General features: G+C 45.1%; 1 protein-coding gene across 7 annotated transcripts; it reads right to left on the bottom strand.

Annotated features, from left to right (window-relative positions):
• Positions 1–111: 111 nt before the first annotated feature.
• On the bottom strand, positions 112–18409 carry PRKAG3 (protein kinase AMP-activated non-catalytic subunit gamma 3). Of its 7 annotated transcripts, none has more exons than XM_081197855.1 (13): positions 18335–18409; positions 14387–14426; positions 12735–13387; positions 10804–10885; positions 10446–10504; positions 10162–10207; positions 8777–8831; positions 8236–8362; positions 7340–7505; positions 6630–6667; positions 5905–6051; positions 4610–4703; positions 112–1439 (listed from the first exon to the last, which is right to left on the bottom strand). In XM_081197855.1, the coding sequence occupies exons 1-13, from the start codon at positions 18392–18394 to the stop codon at positions 1417–1419; spliced, it is 1590 nt and encodes a 529-aa protein (XP_081053981.1). In that variant the 5' UTR covers positions 18395–18409; the 3' UTR covers positions 112–1416. The 7 variants fall into 7 exon arrangements, 5 of the variants coding, with proteins under 5 accessions (XP_081053981.1, XP_081053982.1, XP_081053979.1 ...); XM_081197856.1 differs by lacking the exon at positions 18335–18409 and adding an exon at positions 16185–16653; XR_014009068.1 differs by having other exon boundaries at positions 1305–1439; positions 4522–4703.
• Positions 18410–24821: the final 6412 nt, after the last annotated feature.

Raw genomic sequence — 24821 nt, 5'->3', positions numbered from 1 at the left:
TGGGATACGAGATGGGTGTTGAAAGAAAAGGTGTAACTATCCCCAGGAACTTTACACTTCCCTGGAATATCCAAGTACCTTATGCATACATACAAACAAAGGTAGTCATGCTTGTTTGCATATAGTCTGTGTCTTGATATGAAAGTTTATTTCAAAGAAGATGAACACAACAACAAGAAGAGAAACTGCATGCTTTCCTGTAGTGAGACCCTCCCCACTAAGTCTGCTGGGAAAATGCTACCTACCTCCTAGCAAACCCTTCTGTTGCTGTTAGGGGAACTCAATACAGTGGTACCTCGGGTTACAGACGCTTCAGGTTACAGACTCCACTAACCCAGAAATAGTACCTCGGGTTAAGAACTTTGCTTCAGGATGAGAACAGAAATCGGGCTCCGGCAGCGTGGCAGCAGCGGGAGGCCCCATTAGCTAAAGTGGTGCTTCAGGTTAAGAACAGTTTCAGGTTAAGAATGGACCTTTGGAACGAATTAAGTACGTAACCAGAGGTACCACTGTAGTCAAAAGCCTTTGTTTTTACTGTAGGCTGAAGAGGGAAGATTGCAAGTTGCTTGTTGTCAGCTATAGGAAAATGGTGGACTGAGCTAGGTTTTTTCTAAAGTTGACAGAAAGTGACCCCATAGTGTTCTGTAATAGTATAAAATACATTTGAAAGCATTTCCATGAATTTCAGAACTCCCCATTCCCTCTTAAATTATTTTTCCTCAGCTTAGGTCACGTCAGCCTCACACCTTGTTGCTGGTTCAGGTACAATGAAAAATCACAACAATAAAAATAATGCAATAGCCTGCTAAGTGTTTAGTCCTGTGTTGGAAACAAGCTGCCTTTTCTCCAAAGCAGCAGGGTCTTATGCGGAAATCCTTAATCCCTGTTGAAGTCATGGAGCCAAACCACTGCGATCGTAGTCTACCTTCCTCTTGTGAGTGTCATGGGCCTTCTTGAGTGTCCGTATGTCTGGAGCAGTAGCAGTCACCTCAGTTCAGTCAAAAGCATCTGCTAGAGGCCTTGAAACAGGATGGATTTTTGTGCATGATAACATGTCCTACAGTCAGCAGGGGATAGAAAACGGAGACAAGCAACAGGTGCAAGTGTTCAACCAGGGCCAGCTGTCTCTCCATCTGTAGCATGGCTGCTTCTATAACACTCTAGCAGATTTCAGCGGTTGAAAAATCTATTTACAGTTCTGCAGTTCAGATCCTCCTTTCTTATCGCTTCTCTCACCTCTTTCTGCATCATGGAAGGGAGGAGGGAGGATGAACGTGCAGCCAAAGCACCAATGTTGCCTGTTAGGAAGAAATCTCTCTCTTTCATGGGCTGGAAAGCCCCACCTTACCCTCATGTGTCATAGATGCCCTGGAGGTAACCCAAAGTGCTGGGCAGCAAGTGTGGCCTTTAATGGCATCAGATTGAATACCGGTCGATGCCTGTAGAAAGGAATGAAGAAAGTTAATACCATAGTGGGAGAAGGATCCTGCCCTATGCTTCTCCCTCTTTGTTGTCTGATGGGCGTGATTCGGTTGGGAAGCAGCTGTTTCCTTCCATGAACTACATATCCCAGAGGATAAGTCCTGTCCCCCAAGCTGGCCTGCTGGGAAGCATCACTGCAGTCATAGACACAGGCCAGGCTGTGCCTCCTATAACAAACTCCTGGCCTAGAGAACGTGCAGAAGCCTCATTGGATGCAGAGGCCTCCTCACTAAAAAGAAATCTTCCCAAATGGGGTGATCAGTAAAGTTTCTAAAAGTTCAAAACCTCTTGCTTACAGTTAGAGGCTTTTGATGATTAGAGGCTAGTTGGTGCCTGAAATGCACCTCCTCTTTTCATGCTGCTTTTTATCAGGTTAGCTGGTGGTCTCTCTTCTCCAGCCCAGCCCTTATGGTTCTTAGGTACCAGCCCGTGGTTGCAATTATCAGAGAGGGGTGTTCTGCTTAAAAGCAGTTGCATTGCTCAAGCTGAGCAAGTTTGGGCCTGAAAGCCATATACAGGGGAAGACTGCCTGAGAACCCGAGGGAAGCTGCTCTGAGCTTTAGTGTTTTAGCCACTGGTGTTACATGCCCAAGCTTATTAAATTTCTTGTGCTCTATCATAAACTAGATAATCAGGACTCAAAACCAGTTGGCTGAGTGGCAATCCTAAAAGAAACTCAGCCAGAGGTTAGGTGCAGATCGAACTTATTTGCACTTTCTTAGCTGCCTTTCAAGCATTGTACTGGGAGCGGGGGGTTCTGCAGCAAAAAAATGGCTTAGGATTTTGGCTAAGCAGCTCTGATTTATTCTGCAGTGAATTATACTTGAGGCAACTTGCATTTCCTTATATCAGGCCCAGGAAATGTGTGGCCCTCCTAGATGTCCTACCACACCTCCCATCATCCCATACTGTTCCCCATGCTGGCTGAGGGCTGATCTGACTTGGGGAGTCCAACAAACATCATGAGGACTGCACAGGTAAGCCACCCCCTCTGTGGCATGCTGGCTCCAGGCGCTGACCAAAGAGATGCTACCCTACACAGACCACGGACAAATCCACCCCAGCTTGCGTACAAACATGTAGGAGCACAGATGCAGCCGTACACACAGCTAGTTGCGGGAAGGTGGCAACACAGTGAACCAAGGAGCCCATGGCATCAGGCAAGAACAAGGGAGATCAATCAGACTCAAGCCCAGTGGAACAAGGCAACAAAAAGCCATAGGTGGTGGCAGCCTGTGTACCTGTGGCCAGAGCCTCTCCTGGGAGCCACATCAGCCAGAATTGTGTGCTTTTGGGGGGAATTGAGTGGTAAACGCAAGAGGAAATAATAATGTGGTTGCTATAACAACTAATGGGTAGTCTAGGTTGTGCACCAGCGAGGGAAGGCAAGAGGCTGATCTACCCTACCCACCCACCCTTTATAGCTTAGGTCAAGATGGGAGGAGAAGGTTCCTTAGCTCCTTTTTCTAGCTGCTGTGCTCATCCATCACTGAGATGCTCCTATGCAGGTGGATGAGTGAGAGAAAGCTGACGACACCCCCGAAAACTTGTAGATAATGTAATGAAAGTAGCAGAAGCTGGACCCAGCAATAGTAAACTACTATACTGTCCCCACTCCCCACAATGGTAAGGGTAGCCTTGTTGCAAGGGAGATTGCTGAGCCCTTTAAATTGGAGAGATTAAATATTAATTTAAATAAAATTAACTGGGAATAAAAAGAATGGAAGTAAGAGAAGAAGTGAACGTAAAGGGAACAAAGAGAAGGGATTAAAGAAGCAGGCTGTTTCTGGCAGGGGAAAACAGGATACAAGTTCAATGTGAAAGGAGATGGGGAGAAGAAATGAGAGATTATGAAAAATACAGGTGAGCTTTCAGATAAAGGGGGGAATTTGGGGGTGGGGAACTGTGGCTGTGTCTACTGAACATCATCTTTTTCCACTTCAACCTTTAAAGGCTAGGCTTGCCAGTTGACCTGACACTCTACCTGCCCCCAAGCTGTAACTGCGTCTGTGCCTTTAGCAACCACAACAGGTAAAGAAATCAGCTGGGGTGACTATAGGGCATGGGAAGTAACATAACCCCCAGCTCATGTTACCCAGTGAACTGGTTGTTACTGAAAAAACACCATTTCCCTGTGATAAAATCTGTGCTAGGGAAATGCTGTGGAAAAGCAGGGTTTTATCATTGCAAATGGAAATGAATCTAACATGCAGCACATCTACTAACACTCTTGCCAAAAGAAATTTACATATATGTGAGACATACACCAGCTTTCCCACTACACAGCTGCTTAGTTTTCTGGATGCAGAGGATTCCTCTGATGCCGCCCAGTTCTTTAACCAGCTCTTCCCATGCAACAAAATACTTCCAACAATTGGTGTGCCGTGCCAGCACCAAGGGATGTGAAAAAGAGTAAGGAGAAAATCCGAATGGATTAGAGGTGGAATGAGAAGCTGCTGGTTTTAAAGGTTTAAGTGCAGCTTTGATGTATCAGGAGGCCTCTCTCTTGCCAGAAGCTGGAACCCTGCCTGTGTGTGTCTGAGCAGCCCCCCTAATAATAATAATTAATAATGTATTAAATTTGTATACCACCCTTCATTTGAAGATCACAGGGCAGTTCACAACATAAAAACAAATGGAAAATACATAATAAAAACAAACCCATAACCCCCCTCCCACAAACACATTAAAAAGGACAGAATGTTAATCAGCAAAAGGCCTGGTTAAACAGAAACATTTTCACCTGGTGCCTAGATATATGCAATGAAGGTGCCAGGTGAGCCTTCTCAGGGAGTCACTGCAGAAAAGGCCCATTCTTGTATTGCCACCCTGCGGACCTCTCATGAAGAGGTTCCTCCTACAAAGCTATGCTGTGTTTACGATCCATAGCATTGGCCTCCCATCCAGGCTGGGTGTTTGGTTCCAGACAGACAGACAGAAATACAGACCTGGCTTGGCCGGACGGACAAGAGAGACCCAGCAGCAAGGCAAAAACGAGCAGCAGGGCAGAGGCTAGAGAGGCCAAGGCATGGGGCCTACCTGAGCTGGAGAGAAGCGGAGGAAATGGAGGGTACAAATGGAGGAAGGATGGAGCGTCAGGCGGCTTAAGAGTTTAGGGCATCGATACCTGCAGGCGTGAGAACCAGGGCTTGGAGAATGTCAGAGAGGGACACGATCCCCCGCGGGGTTTTCTTCTCATCCACCAGAACCAGACGATGGACCTGCCAGATGAGTGAGCCACACACCATCATGAAAAGAAGAGAAACGGGATGAGCTGAGATGAGTGCTTGACACCCACAGGGCAAGAGTTACCCCTCCCACCTGAGGCAAACCTCAGAGACGTTTCCCTTTGGTGGCATAATGCTATTATTATTAACATCATCACCATCCTAGTACAGCACGATAGCCGAGGGACAGGGCATTCTGGGAAAAGTTACAATTAAGAGTGGCAGGCAGGAAAGTTAAAGCTGAGTGCTGTTGCGCCGCCTATTAGTCTTTAGTTGCAGAGGAGCAACTGTGCTGTACAGAAAATAAGTCTAGGTCTGCTTCCCACATTATAATTTTTTAAGGTATGTGTGTTTGCATATGAAAACACCTGTTTGCTTCTAGAATGGGGAATCTGTGACTCTCTAGGTGTTTTTGCTGAACTACATTTCCCTTCATCCCTGGCCATTGACCATGCTGGCTGGGGCTGATGGGAATAGGGGTCCCAACGCTTTGTGAAGGGCCACAGGTTCCCCATTGGTTCAGTAAATCATTACACACAACAGATAGATGTTTCCTGCCATATGCATGAGACCTGTATGTGCAGCAGGGAGCCAGGACTTGCCATGGCTTCCTGCTGTATGGCAGCAAACATGTGAAGCAGCCTTTAGGTGTCCAGTTCTCCTCAGCATCTGAAGATGGTTTCACTTACCTTGGGGACCACCCACCTGAGCAATCTACCTCTTCTATGCGGGCTCTCTGCTTTCCCGGTGGACCTCCTTTTTAAGTGATTCATTGGGAATAGTTTCTACCCTGGAGATGTCTCATGAGAATTATTTTGGGTGTTTTTGTTTTTTGCTTAAACGGTTGGAATACAGTATTCCACAATATTCCCCATCCTTTCCCTAGGGCCTGTAAGCCACTAGTGTGGACTTGTCTTTTCCATGAGTGTCATGGGGAAGAACAAGCCAGAGATGGTTACTGCTGGAACACCTATGTCAATAGATCAAAGTCAATCAGGCGACAGGATTAGAGGCTGACTGGATTAGAAAGTGTCACTGGGCATGACTTGAGTAAGCACAAAGTAGAGAAAGAAGAGGATTAGGCTGAACATTTAACTCCTGAAGTCAGATTTTATGGACCTGGAGAGGTCAAGGTCTTGCCACAGAGTAACTGTTACCTAAAGCTGCACATTCTTCCTGCTCCACTCTGGCATACCTGCTCCTTGGCGATGCGATCAATAATGTCTTCCATCGTTTCGTAAGGATGGCAGGTGAGCACCCCTTCCAGGCAGACTGAGCGCTGCTTCAGTGCTTCCCCCACAGTAATGTCCAGGTTGTTGTAGGACTTCTGGGCAGCCAAGTGCTAAGCAGAGACAAGGAAATGGTTTGAAGCCACCATGACCGATCATCCAGGCAGGGGCTTGGCATTAGCAGAGAATAAAGCCACCCCAATCCCTCTTTGCAAAGGTGGGAGAACTCTGGCTTTAATATCCAGGTAACTCTTGCTGAAACAAGGCTCAGCTGCTACACACTGGTTTAATGCACATTGTGACAGCCCCTTTGATAAATGGACCCTAATCCGCCATCAATTTAGAATCACAGCATTGGAGACAATGTTCTCCTTTGCTTTTCACCCTATGTTTAAGAGGGAAACTGTTGCTGACTTCTCTGTCTAGAGCTGAAAAATAGTGGTGAAAATTAGTATCACCACCTCAATCCCTTTAGATGGAGTTCAGGAAACATTTGCGAGGGATACCAAACCCCCCCCCCCCACACACACACTACCAAGTGATCTTCCCATCTTAAAATTTTAAACAGGTACTGCATCCCCTAGAGGCAAGACAGGGAAACATTCCATTTTCTTAGCTTTGGTTATTAAAAAAATCCATTCTCCCGCCAACCAACTTCACACCTGCAAAAATATGATTGTGCTGTACTTACAATCACATCAAAGCGAGAGTAGAGGCCAACTACCCTCCCTGTAAAGAGAAAGTGAGGGAAGCATTATAAGGGACTCAGTAGAGAAAACCTTCCCATTCACCCACCTCATAATGTAGCTATCATCCATTTTTAAAAAGTATTGATATATTTAATACGTTCCAACTAAGCAAGTATTCCATATATATTAATCAGAAAAATAATTAAGAAATACCCAATAAAAAGAAAAAATCCACTCACAATAAAGTCTTGAATAGAGCTAGACACAGAGCATTATTCATTCATATTATCATATATGTGAACACCACTTTTCCAGGCTTTTATCACATCTTGAAGTTTATGAGTTAATACATAAAAAGAGGGTTCCTGATTTTTATGACAGCGGGTGGAATTTACAAAAGTGACAAAATCTGGGTGATGGTGATTTAACACTACCTCTGAGATGTTACATATAGCACTATGGTTCATTGGCTCAAGCAGGGTGGGTGGGATTCAAATATGGAACCCCAAAACGGTGCAGCTTGGCAAAAGCTACATCACGCGATGGCTCGGATTGTTTGATAAATGTCACATAGGGTGTGTAGAATTTCAGGGCCCAAGAAAAAAGTAGAGGATGAATTAGAAAGCTGATAACATATGAGAGAGAGGTAAGGCTCGGCTGAAACGGCAAACATAGCGGTGAGCAGAGCAGAGGAGCTCCCCGCAGCAAGTACCTTTTTCATTAACAACAGGCAATGCTGAGACCCTGCGGTCCACAAAAATCTCCAAGGCTGTGTAGACAGGGGCTGACTCCAGGACCATGGCAACGTCACGGAAGGTGCCGATGCCCAGTTCCAGGATGGTTTTCTGCAGGAATCGTGGCTTTGGAAGCATGGCTCCCTGTAGTGAGAGAAGAGGAGGTTATTTTTTTCAGTGCATTATTGGTGATGCTCCCCCTGCCCCACAATGGAAATGAATGATGTGCATTCACACAATAATGTAATTAATTGCATTATTAAATTTGGCCACAGTGAACAGTGAGCTAGATAACATTTTTTGCAGAAGCTGAACTGCAGCAGAATAGAAATACAGTGGTACCTCGGGTTAAGTACTTAATTCATTCTGGAGGTCCGTACTTAACCTGAAACTGTTCTTAACCTGAAGCACCATTTTAGCTAATGGGGCCTCCTGCTGCCGCCGCGCCACCGGAGCATGATTTCTGTTCTCATCCTGAAGCAAAGTTCTTAACCTGAAGCACCATTTCTGGGTTAGCGGAGTCTGTAACCTGAAGCGTATGTAACCCGAGGTACCACTGCAGACAATGAATATGGGACAAAAAGTAAAATAATACCTTTTTACATCCCTAGCGGAGCCTAACCTCTTGCTCTCCCAACTTCTACTGTTTTCCCAATTGTCTATTTTAGATCGTGAGCATCTTGAGGGAAGTGGCCAGTCCATTTTTCCCTATGCAGTTCTGCAAGGCACCACATACCCTGTTGGCTCTATACCAATAAATAAATGATAAAAGAGAGCATCGAGCACTGGGCCAACATAGGCCCCACTGAGACCAAAAATAATCTGCCTTGCCATCATCTATGCCAAGAGGAATTTGGGACCACCAGACACTCACGAAGATATGCAGGAACTTGAGGATACGTTTGTGGGTCAGAATGTGTAGGACGTTCCCTGAGATGGGCTCGATAACAGGCAGCCGATGGATCTTGTGCTTAATCAAGGAATAAACAGCATCAAATAGGCTAGGAAAGGGAGAAACAAAAGGGCAATATGACATGCCTGGAGATTGGCTCCCTGTACCCAGGGACTGTACCCATTTACCACTTCCACTCTGGGCATCACGCAGCACAGCTGCTCTAAATGGAGTAGGCGTTGTGAGACAGTGAGGGTTCCCCCACCCCTATTATGGTCAAAGGCTCGGTGCATTCAGCTGTTCGACAGGCAGAAATCAACAATTGAAATGTTTTCTGGCAAGGAACTGATGAGTAAAACTTCACTCTTTTATACCAACTGCCATGCAGTTGTTAAAAGTACAAGACTCTTTCCATCAAAGCTAGCCACACTATTATTATGTATTCATTAAAATTCTTTCCCACCTTTCCTGCCAAAGAGGAGGGATCTGTGGGAGGAGTAAGCAAGCATCAGAAATGACTTACCTATCGTTTGGGGAGATGCACACCAAGGGTTTGAAGAAACCTTGCAAATACACCTCTGGGGAGAAAGGAAAGCACCTGAATAGTATATGGAACCGTTGCCCTAGGTAAGATGGGAGAACTACTACAGGTTAAGGATGAAGCTACTTCTGGGTGGGGGGTCTGGCAAAAGAGGTCAGTAGGGTTTCCAATCTATTTAGAAGAATGATGAGTTTCTTAGATTTTGGCATATAACAGCTTGAGGTCACTATACCATATGGTTAATTGCTGCCAAGTTGAAGATGATTTACCATAACATCAACTTTCTTCCCATGTTATGTGCATTGAAAGCATCTAAGAAATTGGGACAGTGATTCAATGTATAATACTTTTTATTATTTATACCCTGCCCATCTGGATGGGTTTCCCCACTATGAAGAGAGAAAGGGTACTATAGCTGTTGTACTGAATCAGACCAATGGTCCATTTAGCTTAGCACTGCCTGCGTCCTGATTGGCAGCCACCCTCCAGGGTTTTAGCTAGGGGGGATTTCCCTACCCAAACAGGAGATGCCAGGGATTGAATCTCAGATCATTTGCAAGCAGAGCATGTGCTCCACCACTGAACATGCAAGCAGTGAGTAGATGGAGGATCCTCCCTAAGCCTTGCACCTTTCCTGTGAGTCAGGGGCAGCCCACATGGTGCCCTCCACATGTTGGATTTCACTTGCCATCATCCTTAACCATTGGGCCATGCTGGCTAAGGATGAAAAGAGTTGGATCAACATCTGGAAGGTACCACATTAGCTATCCCTCTTCTGGGTGGTTGTGTGCATCAAGCTCAAAGGGAGAGAGTAAGTAGAAACATCAGGGACAGAAATGGGACAGGATCCAATGAGCTCACAGCAATGGGCTACAGTACATGGAATTTCATCAGAATGCAGCAAAATAGCCTGTAGTGCAAGGAGGGTGAACCTGTGACCCTCCAGATTGTTATTGGTCATCCTGGCAAGGACTGATGGAGTCCATCAAAACCAGAAGTCACTGGTTTCCGATCCCTAGAGTACTGTAACCTAAACCCTTTCCCTAGGGCCTGGGGTGGCCAATGGACCCCAACACCCATCAGCCCTAGCCAGCATGGCCAATGGGAGGGAATTATGGGAGCTGTTGTCCTTTAGATGTTGTTGGACTAAATGCTGGCCGCGCCTTGTCTAGAGGCAAGACTATCAAGTAGGAAGGGATACCAAGTTAAGAGAGGAACTGTTTAAATCAAGGCCAGAAGCAGGGAGACAGACGTAAACACGTGAACACACACAGAGTGCAATTCACCTTCCACTACTGACAATCAATTTTACAGATGTTCAATAGCATCCATGCATACACTACTCCCCCTAGTGGTGCCCTCCTCACCTCTCCACGTTTCAATTTTGTGTTCCTCGATCTCATATATCTGAACCTAAAAACAGCACAAAATGATACTCGTGAGCAGGGTGATGTCACCCACAAAAGGATAAGATAGTGAGAGTTCCAAGCAGCCCACACTTGTACTTTGAAGTCACAGGTCCTCTTGCTTTGCTGTCACCCTTCTGCCCCTGTCCACCCCCCTCCATCCTTGTACATATGGGGAGGGAAATGCTGGAAGCTGGTTTGCTCCAGATCTTGCAAAGGCAATTGAGCAGTCCTGGAAAACTCACCAGAGGTGATCGGTAGTAGCGATGTAGGATGTTAATGAAGTCAGTGATAGTCAACATACCTGCAGTAAGAGAGAGAGGGGGAAAGAGGAAAAGGAAGAGAGTGGATACACACAGGTGTAGGTCTGGAGGAGCTGAAGCAACAGGCATGAAGGGCTACCAGTTCTCAGGACAGCAGATGGTTGAGCCTTTCCTTAATAAGAGGCACCTGCAGAATTCCTGCACACACCCAACCTTGCCTTCTTGACCATCCCTAGTACAGTTGAATGGCCAGCAGTAGTCCTATGAAATCCCAGTTCACACTTCCTTTTGCCCAAAACCTGCTGTCCTGTGTTGCCCTCCTGAACGCAGCATCACTTACCCACAAAACACTGCTGCTTGTTGTCCCAGAGAGGGGCTGCTCGCACCCCATTGGCCACCATGGCTAAGAAGGCCTTCTTTATCTGGGGACAGGAGGAAAAAAGAATAGGTGGGCCAGACTGGCAGTTGCTGTTCAATATTCCTGTCTATCTGCAGTTAGGAGTAGTCAGTGTGGTGCCCTTCAGGTCCTGTTGGGCTTCAGCCCCCATCATCCTTACCATTAGTCTGAGGCTGATGGGAATTGTAGTACAACATCTGGAAGGCACCACATTGGTCAGCCCAGATCTACAGGGTGAGGAAACAGCTGCATCCAGCCAAGAAGGCTGGGCTGGGGGAAATCCAGAAGTAATCGCCCACACTGCACCCCCTTGGACTCCAATCTATGTAGCAATTATATTCTTCTGCTAGACTAGATATTATTAAACATTGTGGTTCAATTTTAGGGGGCAACAACCTTAGGCCTATTTTTTACCAAATGATGCGGCTTGGACTTTCTTCCTAGTTTGCTCTCTTCCCACGATTCTACCTCCTCCTAAATCACAGCTCTAGGAATGTGATGAACTACAACAAATATGAGGGAAGGTAAACTTGCAGCAGCAGGAATAACCTGATGAAACAGGTAGAATTGCTTCATCCTGAAAGTGAGCATCTATTTGTTTAAATAATCCTTGCAGGCAGATTTGAGTTCCTATATCCAGCTCTGCCAGTGTCGTAAGAAGAGTCCAAAGGCCCCCCTAGTCCAGAATCCTGTTCTCACAGTAGCCATTCAGATGCATATTCAAGACCAACAGCACTCTCTCCACTTGTATTCCAAAATAGCTAGTCTTCAGAGGCCTACTGCCTCCTAAAATGGAGGGAGAACACAGTCATTGCAGCTAGTAACCATTGATAGCTTTGGGCTCTATTAATTTCCACAGCTCCCCACCACACACAAACTGCCTGCCATAGCAGAAAGTCAAGTACCTGACAGATTAGGAAGTTGAAAACTGCTGAGTGTAGTGTAGTTATATGGGGGGGGGGGGGAGAGAGAGCAGACATGTACTAAAAGGGTAGGGAAACCCCCACAAACTTCAGTGTAGAATCCCTGTCAGGGGAGGTCACAATGTCAGGGGTGCAAGTGCTGTCTGAAGTTACTCCTGTCTGCACTGGCATGCAAGATATTTTATTCTGCCTTCCCTACTCCTTGGGAGGAATTCAGTGTGACTCTATGGCAACTGGTCCATCAGCTTTTCAGCTTCCCCTGAGCCAATTTCAGATAACATGTGGGAGGACATGTTGCACTAGTATAAGTCCTCATGTTGGCTTCCACTAACAGGACTATGTAGTTAAATGAATTCTGCCCCTTTATGTTTTTTCTTGTGTGAACAGAGTTATTCATCATTCTGTATACCAATCTGGAATCGTATGATGAACAGTTCAGAAACATTGTAAATTTGAAAAAACCAGAAGCGTTCCTCAAGTATAATTGTTTACTTTTCCCATAGAAGTGAAAAGCAAGCATTCACTTACATAAGGAAAGAAAAGGGATACCATCAGGTTGGAACTATGCTACTTCCAATTATTCCCAACCCTCAGTTATCTGAGCCACTCACATTCAAGCCTTTTGCACACTCCCATCTGCACCATTCCACCCTGTATTCTATTTTAAGAACTAGCTTTTCTTGAGTGCTGATAACAATTTTACTAGGAACATTGAGAGGGAGCAGAGCTGTTGACTTGAGCCTATTGGACTACTGTCCTGTCTTTGCTGAATGTTTCAGGATTTGTAACAGGGATCGGGACTCCAACTCATATCAGTCCCAACAGTATCTGGATTGCCACAGCTTCCCCACCCCGATTAGTAAAGAAGTGAGCTTCCATTATCCCATTATTAAAATGACCAGTTTTCTATCCCCTTCCTTGACCCACAACAGCTCCCACTTCCCCCCTTACCTGCAAGGTTGTGTCAAACACTACCAGTTTGGAGCTGGTGGGAATGGCATCATAACAGTGGTGGCGCCGCATGAAATGCATGTAAGTCTCAGCATCTGGTCCCAGCAAATCAGTATCAGGACCAAACCCAAGAATTTCACAGTCGAGAGAAATGATGTCACCGTCATCATCTTTGTTGCTCTCTTCTGGCTTGGTGACTTCTGATGTTGCTTTGCCATCCACAATTGTGCCTTTGCTTTGCTGACCGGCATCTTTAACATTCAGGGTGGGGGCACTGGCGTTCCAGCTCTTGCACCTGCCTCTTGGCATCATGTCCTCCTTGCCCCCTGGACCTGTTTGTCTCCTATCTGTCACTGTGGCCTGTGGTCCACCATAGTTGCCAGCTGTATCCAGTTCTCTGGCCTCTGAATCTGCAGCCTTAATATCCGATTCTGTAGCAACGGCATCCCCAGCTGTTACTTTGCCATCCCGAGTTGCAGTCTTGGCATCCAGCCCAACAGCTCTGGGATCCCCGTCCATGGTCCTGCCATCTGACATCACATTCATCATGCTCAACTCTGTACCTTTGCCATCTGCAGCCAGGTCCTTGGCCTCTTGCCCTACAACCTTGGCTTCCAACGCTGATTCCTTAACATCCAGAGACAGGTTGGGGCCTAGTGGGTAAGGGGAGGCATTGCAAATCCAGACACCAAAAACTTCTTGGTAGGTGAAACATTTAAGTAATCTTGGCCCTTTTGACTGACACAACCTTCCCTCCTTCTCACTAAGCCTAAAGAAATGGTATGTTCTCACATAAACTGCAGGAACACGCATGCTGAGCTGAACAACCCGTGACTTGCACAGAGAACCAGCCAAAAGCTGCAGCAGTCACTGACCAACCCTACCCCACCCTGCCCCACAGAGCACATCCAGTTAGTTGATTGTTTACATCCCTTGACAGGCAGCAACCCACACACTTCAGCCTAAGGTGAAAGCATTCGTTGATTTCAGTCAGAGCCCAAACTCTCTTCTGCAAATTTTACAGTAGAGGGGAAAGTGTAAAAGGGGCTAACTACTTGCTCTGAAAAAGCATAACCGGTCAGGAGGGGGTTGTATACTGTATTTATTCACACATTTCTGTGGCAGTTTAATAGCTTCATTATCTTTATTGAGTGCCCTCACAACAACCCTGTGAGGTAGGTCACCATTATTCCAATCTGATAGAAAATGGAGGATGGACAATACTGGGCTTATCCAAGGAATCTAAGTATAAGCCCAGATTTTGAAATCAGGCCTCACATAATTCAATTTTGTAAGATGACATTAGGATGGGTTTCACAGGTACTAGCAGAATTGGAGCCATTCTCAAACAGGAAAGCAAAAAGTGAAATCTGGGTACAACTGAGATTTTCCAAGACTAGAATGATAGGAGAGGCAGTGGTTCGGATGGCTCGCAGCATGGCTCAAAAAGTGATGTATAATGTCCCAAAGTTAGTACACACAATCATGCTGTTATGGATTAGCAAGTTTAGAAGACACTCAAAGCAGGCAATTAACACCCAAAGCTGTTCCCTGCAACACATGTCATGAGTCAGTCTGGCTGGCAGGCAGTGAAGTCTGTACTTGAAAGCGGTCACTCCACCACCGGCAGGCAAAACCAGTGCACTACCCACCTGCTTCCTGAGGCTGGAGGCCATTGCTCAGTGGTGCTGCCTGGGAGTTAAGGAAAAATGGAGAGAGTTAAAAAGTGGCCTCTGTGGTCCACATTCAATGTGAAAATAGTTCAGCTTTTAGGATCTGAAGAGTGAGAGCTACAATTCTGCAGTGGACGGGGAACCTCAGACTCCACCCTAGGCCCTCAATCCCCAAAGTGCTACAAATCTAGTTCAAACCGAATGCTGGAGGGATAAAAAAACTTAGTGCTTCACATATTTTCTGCAGGCAGGGGCCATTTCCTTCATCCACACATGGCTGCTGTTTATTTCCTTCCTATTGCTACAGCTTTTCAAGTTGCAGACAGAGTTGTTTGCAGGGAATGTTAAGCATGTTGTGGGAAAGCAGATGTTTAAATCTTGGGTAGGATAACCGTATGTCCTTCTTTTTACATCATGGGAAAGAGGATGGCTTAACCAGCTAATACCACAAGGGAATTAAGAAACAGTGACATGGTGGGAGAGGAGACCTCTAGCTCTAACAATCCCCAACAACCATACCTATGGCTTCTCCAGTTAGTACCCAAAGCTAGCATCTGTAAGGACACTGCAGTAAAGGGTCTATTGTTAATGTGGAAGGGGGAGACACAGATGATCCAATAAAGCTGATTCAGGCTGCACCCGGCCAGAGACTGTGCATGACAGACAACATACTCAACCACAATGCATGCGTACTCAGACACAAGAGGAAACATGCGCAAGAGCAGAGTGCAATCAGACACAGACACATGCTGAGACATGGAACAAACTCCAGGCAGAGATTTGGTTGCCCACAATTTTCCTACCGCAACTGACAGAAAGCAGAAACATGCCAGCTGACAAATATAACCAGTAATTTATTTAATTAATTTATTTAATGTGCCAGTTGCTTTATCTTGCCCAGGGCAACCCAAAGCAACTTACAGCTAAATAAACAAACTAGACAATAAACCCCACACAGATACATTAAAACCAAGGGGGAAGAGAAATACATTAAGAACATTCCATCCACTTCTAAAAGGCCGCAGATAAATTAAGGACCAAAGACCTGGTTTTGGAGGAAAGTTTTAATAATATTAAAAAAGGCACTTGCAAGACAGCCAAAGAGCCATATAGGAATGGGATTCAGCTGCCAACTTTCTCTCACCTCGTTTATGGCTGCACTATTTGCTTGATCGATTGATCAATTAAATGCGTTGATTAAAAAGGTGTCCTCAGTTCAGCAGATTTTTAAACAAATAGCAACGCCACACGAAACGCATGTTTTCTGATATAGAGGGAGCCAGTTATGACGACACGTGCTTGCATTCTCTAAAAACAAAACGCGCGTGCTTTTCTCCCTTTGTCTTCAGAGCTTTTGTTTTTGTTCACCCGAACACTTGCGCGGATCGCATTAATGCATAAGATTTATTTAAATCGGCAGCAGACGAGTCGGAGCACCGAGTTCAATTTCTAAACGCGAAATTGTTACGGGCCAAGCACGCCTAGGAATCGCACCCGAAGGTGTGGGAGAGAAAACGCAGAGGGGCAGGCAGCGCTCTGCACGTGCTCGAAAGCTCCGTTCTTGACACTCAAGGGTGTCCAATGAGCTTGGGGAGCAGGTTCCGGGGCTCAGGTAAGCCCCGCTAGCCCTACTCCCCCGGCAACCGAAAGCAGGAAGTGGTCGCGGCGTTGTTGCGCCAGGAAGTGCCCTCCGTCCGTGCTCCCCGGGCCGGCCTGGCCAGCAGAAAGGCACCCGCCGCGAAGCCCTTTCTCGGGGAGGTCTCTCCGCCGGGCTTACCTGCTCCGAGGCCAGTGCCGCCGCCGCCCGCTCCATGCCGAGGCAGCTGCTATTTTCGGGCGCCTGGCCGGGGAGCCAGTCCGTGTCAGGAAGGCGGCGGGCCTGGCAGCAACACCCGGGTGCGCGCGGCGCCAGGAGGGGCCCCCGCCTGCCGCGCTGTGCGAAGAAGGGCCTTCCCGCCGCCTCCCGGGGGACTCAGGGCAGCGCGCGGCCGCCTCCCGAGACGGTGGAGGAGGAGCAGGGCATGCCGAGAGCGGGGCTCTCCCAGGCGCCGAGGGGTGCTGGGGCGAGGGATGCGGCGAGGAAAGCGGGCTCCGCGGCCTCTCGCTCGGGAAGCTTCGGGCGAAGCCTCCTGTTTGCCCTGGAGGGCGGGGGGTGGGGGGAGAGAGCGCGACTCGGCTCCGGCTGTAAATAAATCACGGAATGTGCGAAGGGAGGAAGTCGGGGCACAGAAGCCTGTGCGCGGTGGGACACGGTCTCGCGGGGTGGGACGTGGGGCGAGGAGAGGAGATGGTGGAGGCTATGGGGGGGGGGCAGCCCCTCCTGGGAGGAAGAAGCAATGGGGTGATCGGCCGAGGCCAAGAGGAGCTGTTCTAGAGGTACAGTCCCTGGTGCAATGGGGACACTATAATCTGGCTCCTCACGGCAAAGACTGTTCCCGCTTGCAGCGGGCTTCTTTCTTTCAGAAGGCCTCTATGCCTTTAAAAGCTGAGAGGTAGGCAGACATTCAACTGGCGAAGTCACTCCCACCCGCAAGGAGTGCTGATTGGAAAGCAATGTAACTTCCATCTGTTGCATTAAAAATAAAAACAAAAAAAACCTATTGTGGTATCCAGGATATAAGATAAAAACTGTAATTTTAATGGATGAATCCTCCAGCCTTTTCCCCACCATTCCCTCATATGCTTTTACCCACAAACTCATCCCCTTCCTATGTTCCAGCAGCAACATAATATTCCTAGTGTTCTTTTTAAAAATGCTAGTAAAGTTGTCTTTACAAAAGCATCTGGAGAAAAGGAGCTCGTGTATTTCCAAAAGGGTTTGGGCGATGATAACACTTTTAAAATAGGCCACTTGTTCCTGGATGTTCACCTAGCCAACTCGTTTATCTGAAGCAGTGTACTGTAGTTGCTTTGCAACCCTCATGAATCTCTGTGGAGCAAAGCAGCCTCTGATTCAGTAGTGCTTGATAGGTATGTTACCTGAAATGGCAGGAGAAAATGTGAAAGTGTGCACACAATTACAACTTCAGTTGGAATCGTAGAAAATGCTAGTCTAGAGTTACAAGATAACTCCATTACAAGATAATTCTAGACCATGTGTTGACTTGTTCCATTATTGCCTTTCAGTTGTTAAAAGCACAGGACTGCAGATTATAGTTCCGCCAATACTAGATGGATACTGTAATTAATTGTCAGTGAGTGAGAAAGCTTCCTAAATAAAATGGGATATTCTTTTGCTCAGAGCTGTCCTCAGATAAACACAGGAAGCCAATAATGTAAAATATATGTACAGATCTGACACCTGCACACTGGCAACAGCAAAGGCTGAGTTTCATTGATCAGTATTGTCCATTTTAAATTATTGGGAGTAACTCTGTTTCCTATACTGCAGGTCTGGGATGTGTGTGTGTATCTTGACTGCACCATCCTACCACTTCACAAGCTGTCAGGCTCTACCATAATAAGGTCAGCATTATCTGCTGCAAGGGACAGCCACCAGCAAATAGTGCCAGTAGTCAGGAATGATGGGGGTTGTAAGTCCAGAACATCTGGAAGGCACCACATTGGCTACCCCCACAGCACGTAAAGCAAGACATAACATAGGAAGCCTGGGAAAGGAAGGGAGACAACAGTGAAATGTGACATCATCACATTCATTTAAAACACATTTTTTCTGTGCGCACAATGTTTATCATACCTTGATTAAAATTCAATTTAAGAGTCCATCTAGTCAAGCATCCTGTGGTGTTGTTGTTTACAGTTGCCAGCCTCAAGCCTCTCTAGGAAAGGTACAAGCACTAGAGGAGTGCCAATAGCACTTTCCTCCTGTGTGGCCCCTAGCAATTGGCTTTCAGAAGCATTAGTACAATACACATATCTATCCTCCATGAATTTATCTAGTCCCCCTTTAAAACAATTTAAACTTACTTGAGTGGGAGAACAATTTCTGACTTGAATCGTAGAGTTGGAAGGGCGCTCGAGGGTCATCCAGCCCAACCCCCTGCAATGCAGGAATCTTTTGCCCAACGTGGGGGTCAAACTCACGGCCCAGGTTTCCCCTCCTGCACTCTGATAAGAACATAGGAAGCTGCCTTACACCAAGTCAGACCATTGGTTCATGTAGCTCAGTATTTGACAGTGGCTTTCCAGGATTTCCCAACCCTCTGTAAAACTACTGGTGTTTTGAAAATACTGAAGTGTTGGATTTAGAAGGTTTTAACAATGTATTTGGTTGGCATGCATATTTGTGGTATGATAAGGTAAAAGTACATAAAGCATTTAAAAATCATATTGTTAGAAAAGCATTGTTTAATGTTTGGATAAGAGATAAGGATTTGTTAGGGGGAAAAAACCCAAGATGGTTGTCACCAATGGAAGCGAAGGCACAGAAAAAACTCAATATGGAGGCCAAATGGCCGAAATATTGGGAAATTCTGGAACAAGATGGAGAGAGAATAAAATTGCAGAGCTTTGAAAAATTGAAAAACAAAGTGCGAGATTGGCTCCATTATTATCAAATAATGGAGGCATACAAATTGGACAAAAAAGTTGGTTTCCAGGTGGAAAAATCAAAATTGGAAACAGAATTGTTAGATCCAAAAACCAAGAATTTGTCAAGAATGTATAACTTGCTGTTGAAATGGAACACTCAGGATGAAACGGTGAAATCAGCTATGATTAAATGGGCACAAGATGTTGGACATAACATAATGATGGCTGACTGGGAATGGTTATGGACCACAGGTATGAAATTTACGGCATGTAATGCCCTAAGAGAAAATTTAATGAAAATGATTTACAGGTGGTACATGACACCAGTTAAGCTTGAAAAAATCTATCATTTGCCCGATAATAAATGTTGGAAATGTAATGAGACTGAAGGTACATTCTTTCACCTTTGGTGGATGTGCCCAAGGATTAAGACATTCTGGGAGATGATATATAATGAAATGAAAAAGGTATTTAAATATACATTCCTTAAGAAACCAGAGGCCTTTCTCCTGGGCATAGTCGGCCAATTGGTGATAAAGAAGGATAGAACTTTTTTTATGTATGCAACAACAGCAGCAAGAATACTCATCGCGAAATATTGGAAGACACAAGATTTACCCACCAGGGAAGAATGGCAGATGAAGTTGATGGACTACATGGAATTGGCGGAAATGGCTGGCAGAATCCGAGACCAGGGGGAAGAGTCGGTGGAAGAAGACTGGAAAAAGTTTAAAGACTATTTACAGAAATACTGTAAAATTAATGAATGTTAGAAAAATGTTGGAATGAAGTTATATGGCTTTAGTAGAAATGCTACAAGGAATTAAGTATAAATAGATTAATAGAGCTTTAAAGGGAAAAATATGGTTAGAATGTGTTAAGACAATTATAGGATAGAAAACAGAGGAAGATGGAAAGGAATTGCTGAAACAATTAACAGAAGTGGAATACAAAAAGGGAGGTGTGAGGAGGTCGAGGAAATAAGGGAAAGAAAGATAAGATGTTGTAATTGGATTGTGTTTTAAATGGTTTTTGTTTTGTTTGTTTCTTTTTTTGTATTGGATGTTTTTTCTTTTTTGGTGTTTTGTAGTGTTGTGTTTAATTTGTTGGAAAACTAATAAATATTATTTTAAAAAAACTACTGGTGTTTTGTTTTGAATTTGGCAGTTCTTGTTGCTCCCAATCATTTTGCCTACTTTTGTTTGCAGTTTGCCCCTTTGGATTCAAGGAAGAAAAGCCGGATAATATACATTTTTAAAAACAAACCGTAAAATAAGGAGAACTTGGTCTTGGCCAGTGCCAGTTCCCCCTTCTGGCAATACCTGAAGCAGGTTGTTCTCCCCTGTTGCTTGTGGCTAGCTATGACCAGGCACCCCTTTTACCTTTACATGCAGTTCTGGTCCTGCCTCAGAGCCTTGATCTTGATGTAAGTGCTTGCTGGTTTCACCTCCCCATCTACACATACTAAACATAACCCAGTTGGGATTGGCCTCTCCTCCCCACTGTGAATTCCTGGAGAATGAGTCAGGCTCCTAAAAAGAGAGTGGTTGCTGTCCCCTCCCCTCTCAGTTTATCTCCACTACTTGTAGCCTGAACTCAGCGACACAGGCCTTATTGGCTCTTGGCAAGAAAGGAAATGGTTACAGGTGCCCACTGCCAGCAGAAAGCCAGCTGTGGCAGTGTCTCTGGTTGGTCAAAACTCCCAACACTTCAGGGGATAGATAACCCGTTCCTATCAAGTTGATTTTCTCAACCTAGCAGGGGGAATGTTTGCTCCAAAAGTGAATATATAAACATAAAAGTCAAAAACCGTACACTTCGCAGAGCAAGCAAAGTAGTGTGGAGCTGCCTGCTTTTCCTTTGCAGCTGAATAGCAGCTGTGTGTGCTCTAGCAAAAAATTAAAACTAACAGTAGGGTAATACCTTTATTGTGACCAAGAAAAGATGCAACAAAATGCAATACCCAGATTAAAAGGGGTAAATTTGCGCTTTGTGGAAAAATAACACCAGGCAGGGTGTTGAGCAGCCTTTTCCTCATTATAAAATGTAACTTTAAAAAAAAAAAGCATTGGGGAGATCTGATCATAGATCAGCATACACACCCAAAATACAGGCTTGGCGGCAGCAGGAGATTTGCATGCTGGAGAAGACTGTTGGCTGCCAAAACAGATTTCACATTTCACCAAGGACCCTTTGGATGCTGAAGACAACTGTGGCTGTTCCCCCTTGAAGCACACATCCACTGTAGTCCTTAGGAAAGTTTGTACATCGGTTAGTGGCCATCGAACAGCAAAAATTACTTACAGACCTTTAGTTTATACTCACTTACCTGAGGGTGGCCGGTCTTGAAGAATACTCAATTTTGAGTTGACATGATTTGCTAGAGATGTTCTAGGCCTCTAAACCAACTTGCTTGCCTCAAGGTGCCCACCTCAAAAGCAATTACTCCTATTTCAAGATATAAAGGAGCTGGAGGACTTGAATAATGCTGCTCTACTCTTTGAAACCAGAGCAATTTCTCCTTGTTTTATAGGGTGGCGGCAAAACAGAAAGCAAACCGTAAGAGTATAGCTATGATATTTAAGACTGGAATGCATATGCTGCTTCTACACAAACTCTGCCTAAGAGGTATGGTGACCATAGGAAGATAGTTATGGATTGCCGCACTTCAACAATATCCTGAATAATGGTGGCTTTGCTAAAGTGCTCATATGAAATCAAGGTTTATTGAAAGCCAGGGCAATTTTGAAACTTAGCTGGACATATTAAGCAGCAAGAAACTCTGGAGAGCTGTCAGATTTCTCAACCCTCACATTCTTCTTCCAAAATCTCACATATTTATCCAGATATGCCAGTAAACTATCTCTTGGATTTAAAAACCTTCAACACTGAAGCAGCTTTTGGAGCTCTGCTTTCAACCAGTGGACACATCCATCAGTGTAACTGTGTTTTATGAACTACTGCCCCTTGTATATATTTCCAGGAGATGCACTGCTGGCTACATACCTGGCTAAAGTGGCTGGTTGGCTTGTTTAAACTTATCTACGTATTTGCTTAGCAATACTGCTGAGTCTGTAACTTTTAAAGTAGCTGTTTTTAAAGGAAGTGTGGCCACAAATCCCAGAGATTAGGAATCTAATTGACAGGATAGTTTTGTGTGAATTATAGATTCTGTTTGGATATCTCTGAAAGACTGTAAGGTGGTTGTTTTTTGCTAGGCAATAAAAGATTAATTAGATTTGCCCACATGACATTATGGCAGCTTAAGCAAATCAGATATATTACAACTGCATATCTGCCTGGAATAGCACACATATGCTATTCCTACCTCCTATGCTGAGCAAAAAAACCAAACCAGTTTTCTTTGCTTGCAGAGCAGAAAAACTATGATTTATGACAGACCCAGTTTTCACACCATGCTAAGTCAAACTATGGAGTAGTCCTCCTCCAGAGAAGCTACTGCAGCCAAGCTGCTGCGAGTTAAGCCACAGTTTGGCTTAGTATTACTTCTGAGTCTGGGCTTGTCGTTCCTCTCACTCCAGACAAACCATGAGTGGTAAGCCACAGAACAAACATTGCCAAGAACTCATGGTCTGTTTGGAGCAATATAAACCACAAGCTGTGGTTTGGATGCATCACTAAGCCAAACTGTAGGTTAGCTCAAATCAGCGCAGCGGCACCAGGACCAGAGGAGCAGGAAAAAGGCCACAATCTTCTCTCCAGGAACATGCCCATTTGCTCATTTGTGTTAAGCCATAGCAAAATGGGCCAGATTCTAGGAAGTTTATCTAGCAGTGTATTTGCTCCACACTTTCTTCCCACTTTTTTTTTAACCTCAGTCAGTTTATTAGATTCACTATAATTGGGCCTTGTATAAGAAATTTAGGTGAAGTGAGGCAATCACTCTACAGAGGTTGATGTTTGTTCTCCTCTTCCTCTCTCAAGAATTTGGTGTTGACAGCAGAAACTCACATGACTTTCCAGGGTCTAAATACCAACCTGGAGAAAATTTGCTTGTAAAGTATTTCTTAATAAGCAAACGTGCTTAGTGGCAGCTTAGAGGAGCAGGGCTCACCTAGACTCAAAAATCCCTAAAGCACTCAAAATTACCTTTACTGCCACCCAAGTTATATCACAACAGTCATGACCACATACTTGCACTTGAATCCTTTATTTTGTTTTGGTTTTTTTTAAAAAAAATCTTTAATTTAGCAGTGTGAGTTAAATTGGACTCATGGCATCCTTTTGAAAATGTATATCCTCCTCTGGATCTTTCCGATACACACTTCAGAAGACCCAAACAACCACTAGTGCCCTCCATGCAGCAATAAATTAACCACTGACATTTCACTCTGAGAAGAATAAATCCATATGAAGATGATAGTTGTGTTAAGCAAGTTGAGACAGCAGCTACTCAAGCTTCAAATCCCGAAATGTGGAAGGTGCTGGGATGGCTTCTTCTCTATCCCAGAGCAATCTTCTTCCATTCCTGAAACACTTATGCAGAATTCTATGCCCTTCTGCATAGGGTGGCTCCTCACAAGTCATAGCACATCTTTTTGTTCCTCTCAGTATCAAGCTCTATAGCACACTGCTTGGAGGATCCACCTTAGCAAGATAAAACCAACCAATGAGGCTTCTATTTACTGCAGTAGTTTGCTTTAGGGGGAAAAGAAAACCACCAGGACAAGGAAATAAATTCATTACAAAGCACTGCATAGGAAGTTACCTTATACTGAGTCAGACCATTGGTCCATCTACCTCAGCACCGTTTATGGTGACTTGGCAGAGGTTCTCCAAGGTTTCAGCCATGAGTCTTTTCCACCTTTTTTGGGAACCTGGGATTTTGTGCATGCAAAGCATATGCATATGCTCTACCACTGAGCTGAAGGGTGATATTTGGCCAGAAATGCAATGCCTTTTCCCTAGATCTCTTGAGTTCCACCAATTTACATTGAGCGATCCATGACATTTTGTGCAGAGTAGTACCCACCTAAGGTTCAAATACTGATGGGGCATGGGGGAAGGAGAGAACCAGCAATGCCTGTTAATACCAGGAAACAGAGATAGCTGTGTAGACCACACTGGAGGAGTGCTGAACACCTGTTTGCTCGCAATTACTCAAGTCAGGAAGGGTGTGTGGTGGTGGCAAGAGTATAAGGCGACTCAGGGAGACGGCCAGCTGGGAGAATTCTTTAGGACACTCGAAGAGGCCTCTCCACTTTCACACTTCTACACAGCTAGCTCTTTTAGGTCATTCAATACAATCCTAGGAGTCAGGCTAGTTCACAGAAGATTGTCGCTATGAGATTTGAGAGGGACACATTAGGCACCAACCTCCTACAGAGCCCAAAGAAGGGACATGACACTCAGTTTTCAGTAGGGGACAGTTAAATAAAACCTGTTGCAGGGCTAGGACACATAGGTTGGTTCCTAAAAGAGGATTCAAAAGGCAAGCCTTCATTTTTGTGTACCAGGCTAACAGGGAGAGAAGTTTTAACCAAGTTAAAACTGAGCATATATTGAGGATGTTTGCAGTAGGAAGCCAACTCTCCCTCTACCCTTGTTTCAGCACCTGCCCGGCTTGGCTTGCAAAAAGGGCATAAGAAATTAAAACAAAAGTTAAACACTCAAATCTCCTAAAGGATTAGACTGTCTTCTGTTGGCTTTTTGGAGAAAAGGCTGTCTCACAATAGAGATTAGTGCAACACACCCTTCCCCTCTGTTTACAAAGTTTTGCAGGGAAGGTTGATAACTGTCAACTGATGAAGCTAGTAGCCAGGAACATATAGAGTATGAACTTGGAAGAAGCAAGCCGTCTCCACTTCTATCTTCCCAACCTCAGCAACAGCCAAGCTGGCTAAGAGAAGAGCCAAGCTGGAGAGAAGTTATGATGAATCTGAAGGGGATGGAAATAACAAGC

The sequence above is a fragment of the Podarcis bocagei genome (assembly GCF_964188305.1).
Source record: "Podarcis bocagei genome assembly, chromosome: 1".
Lineage (NCBI taxonomy): Eukaryota > Metazoa > Chordata > Lepidosauria > Squamata > Lacertidae > Podarcis > Podarcis bocagei.
This window is presented reverse-complemented; position numbering and strand designations above follow the sequence as displayed.

Excerpts from the sequence above, each read along its gene's own strand:
- PRKAG3 (XM_081197853.1), bottom strand. The coding sequence starts at position 13,547 with ATGCGTGTTCCTGCAGTTTATGTGAGAACATACCATTTCTTTAGGCTT. Across the intron at positions 10,505-10,803 it reads CAAGCAGCAGTGTTTTGTGG|GTATGTTGACTATCACTGAC; the intron begins GTAAGTGATGCT and ends CTCTTACTGCAG. Across the intron at positions 7,506-8,235 it reads TCAAGTTCCTGCATATCTTC|GGAGCCATGCTTCCAAAGCC; the intron begins GTGAGTGTCTGG and ends CTCTCACTACAG.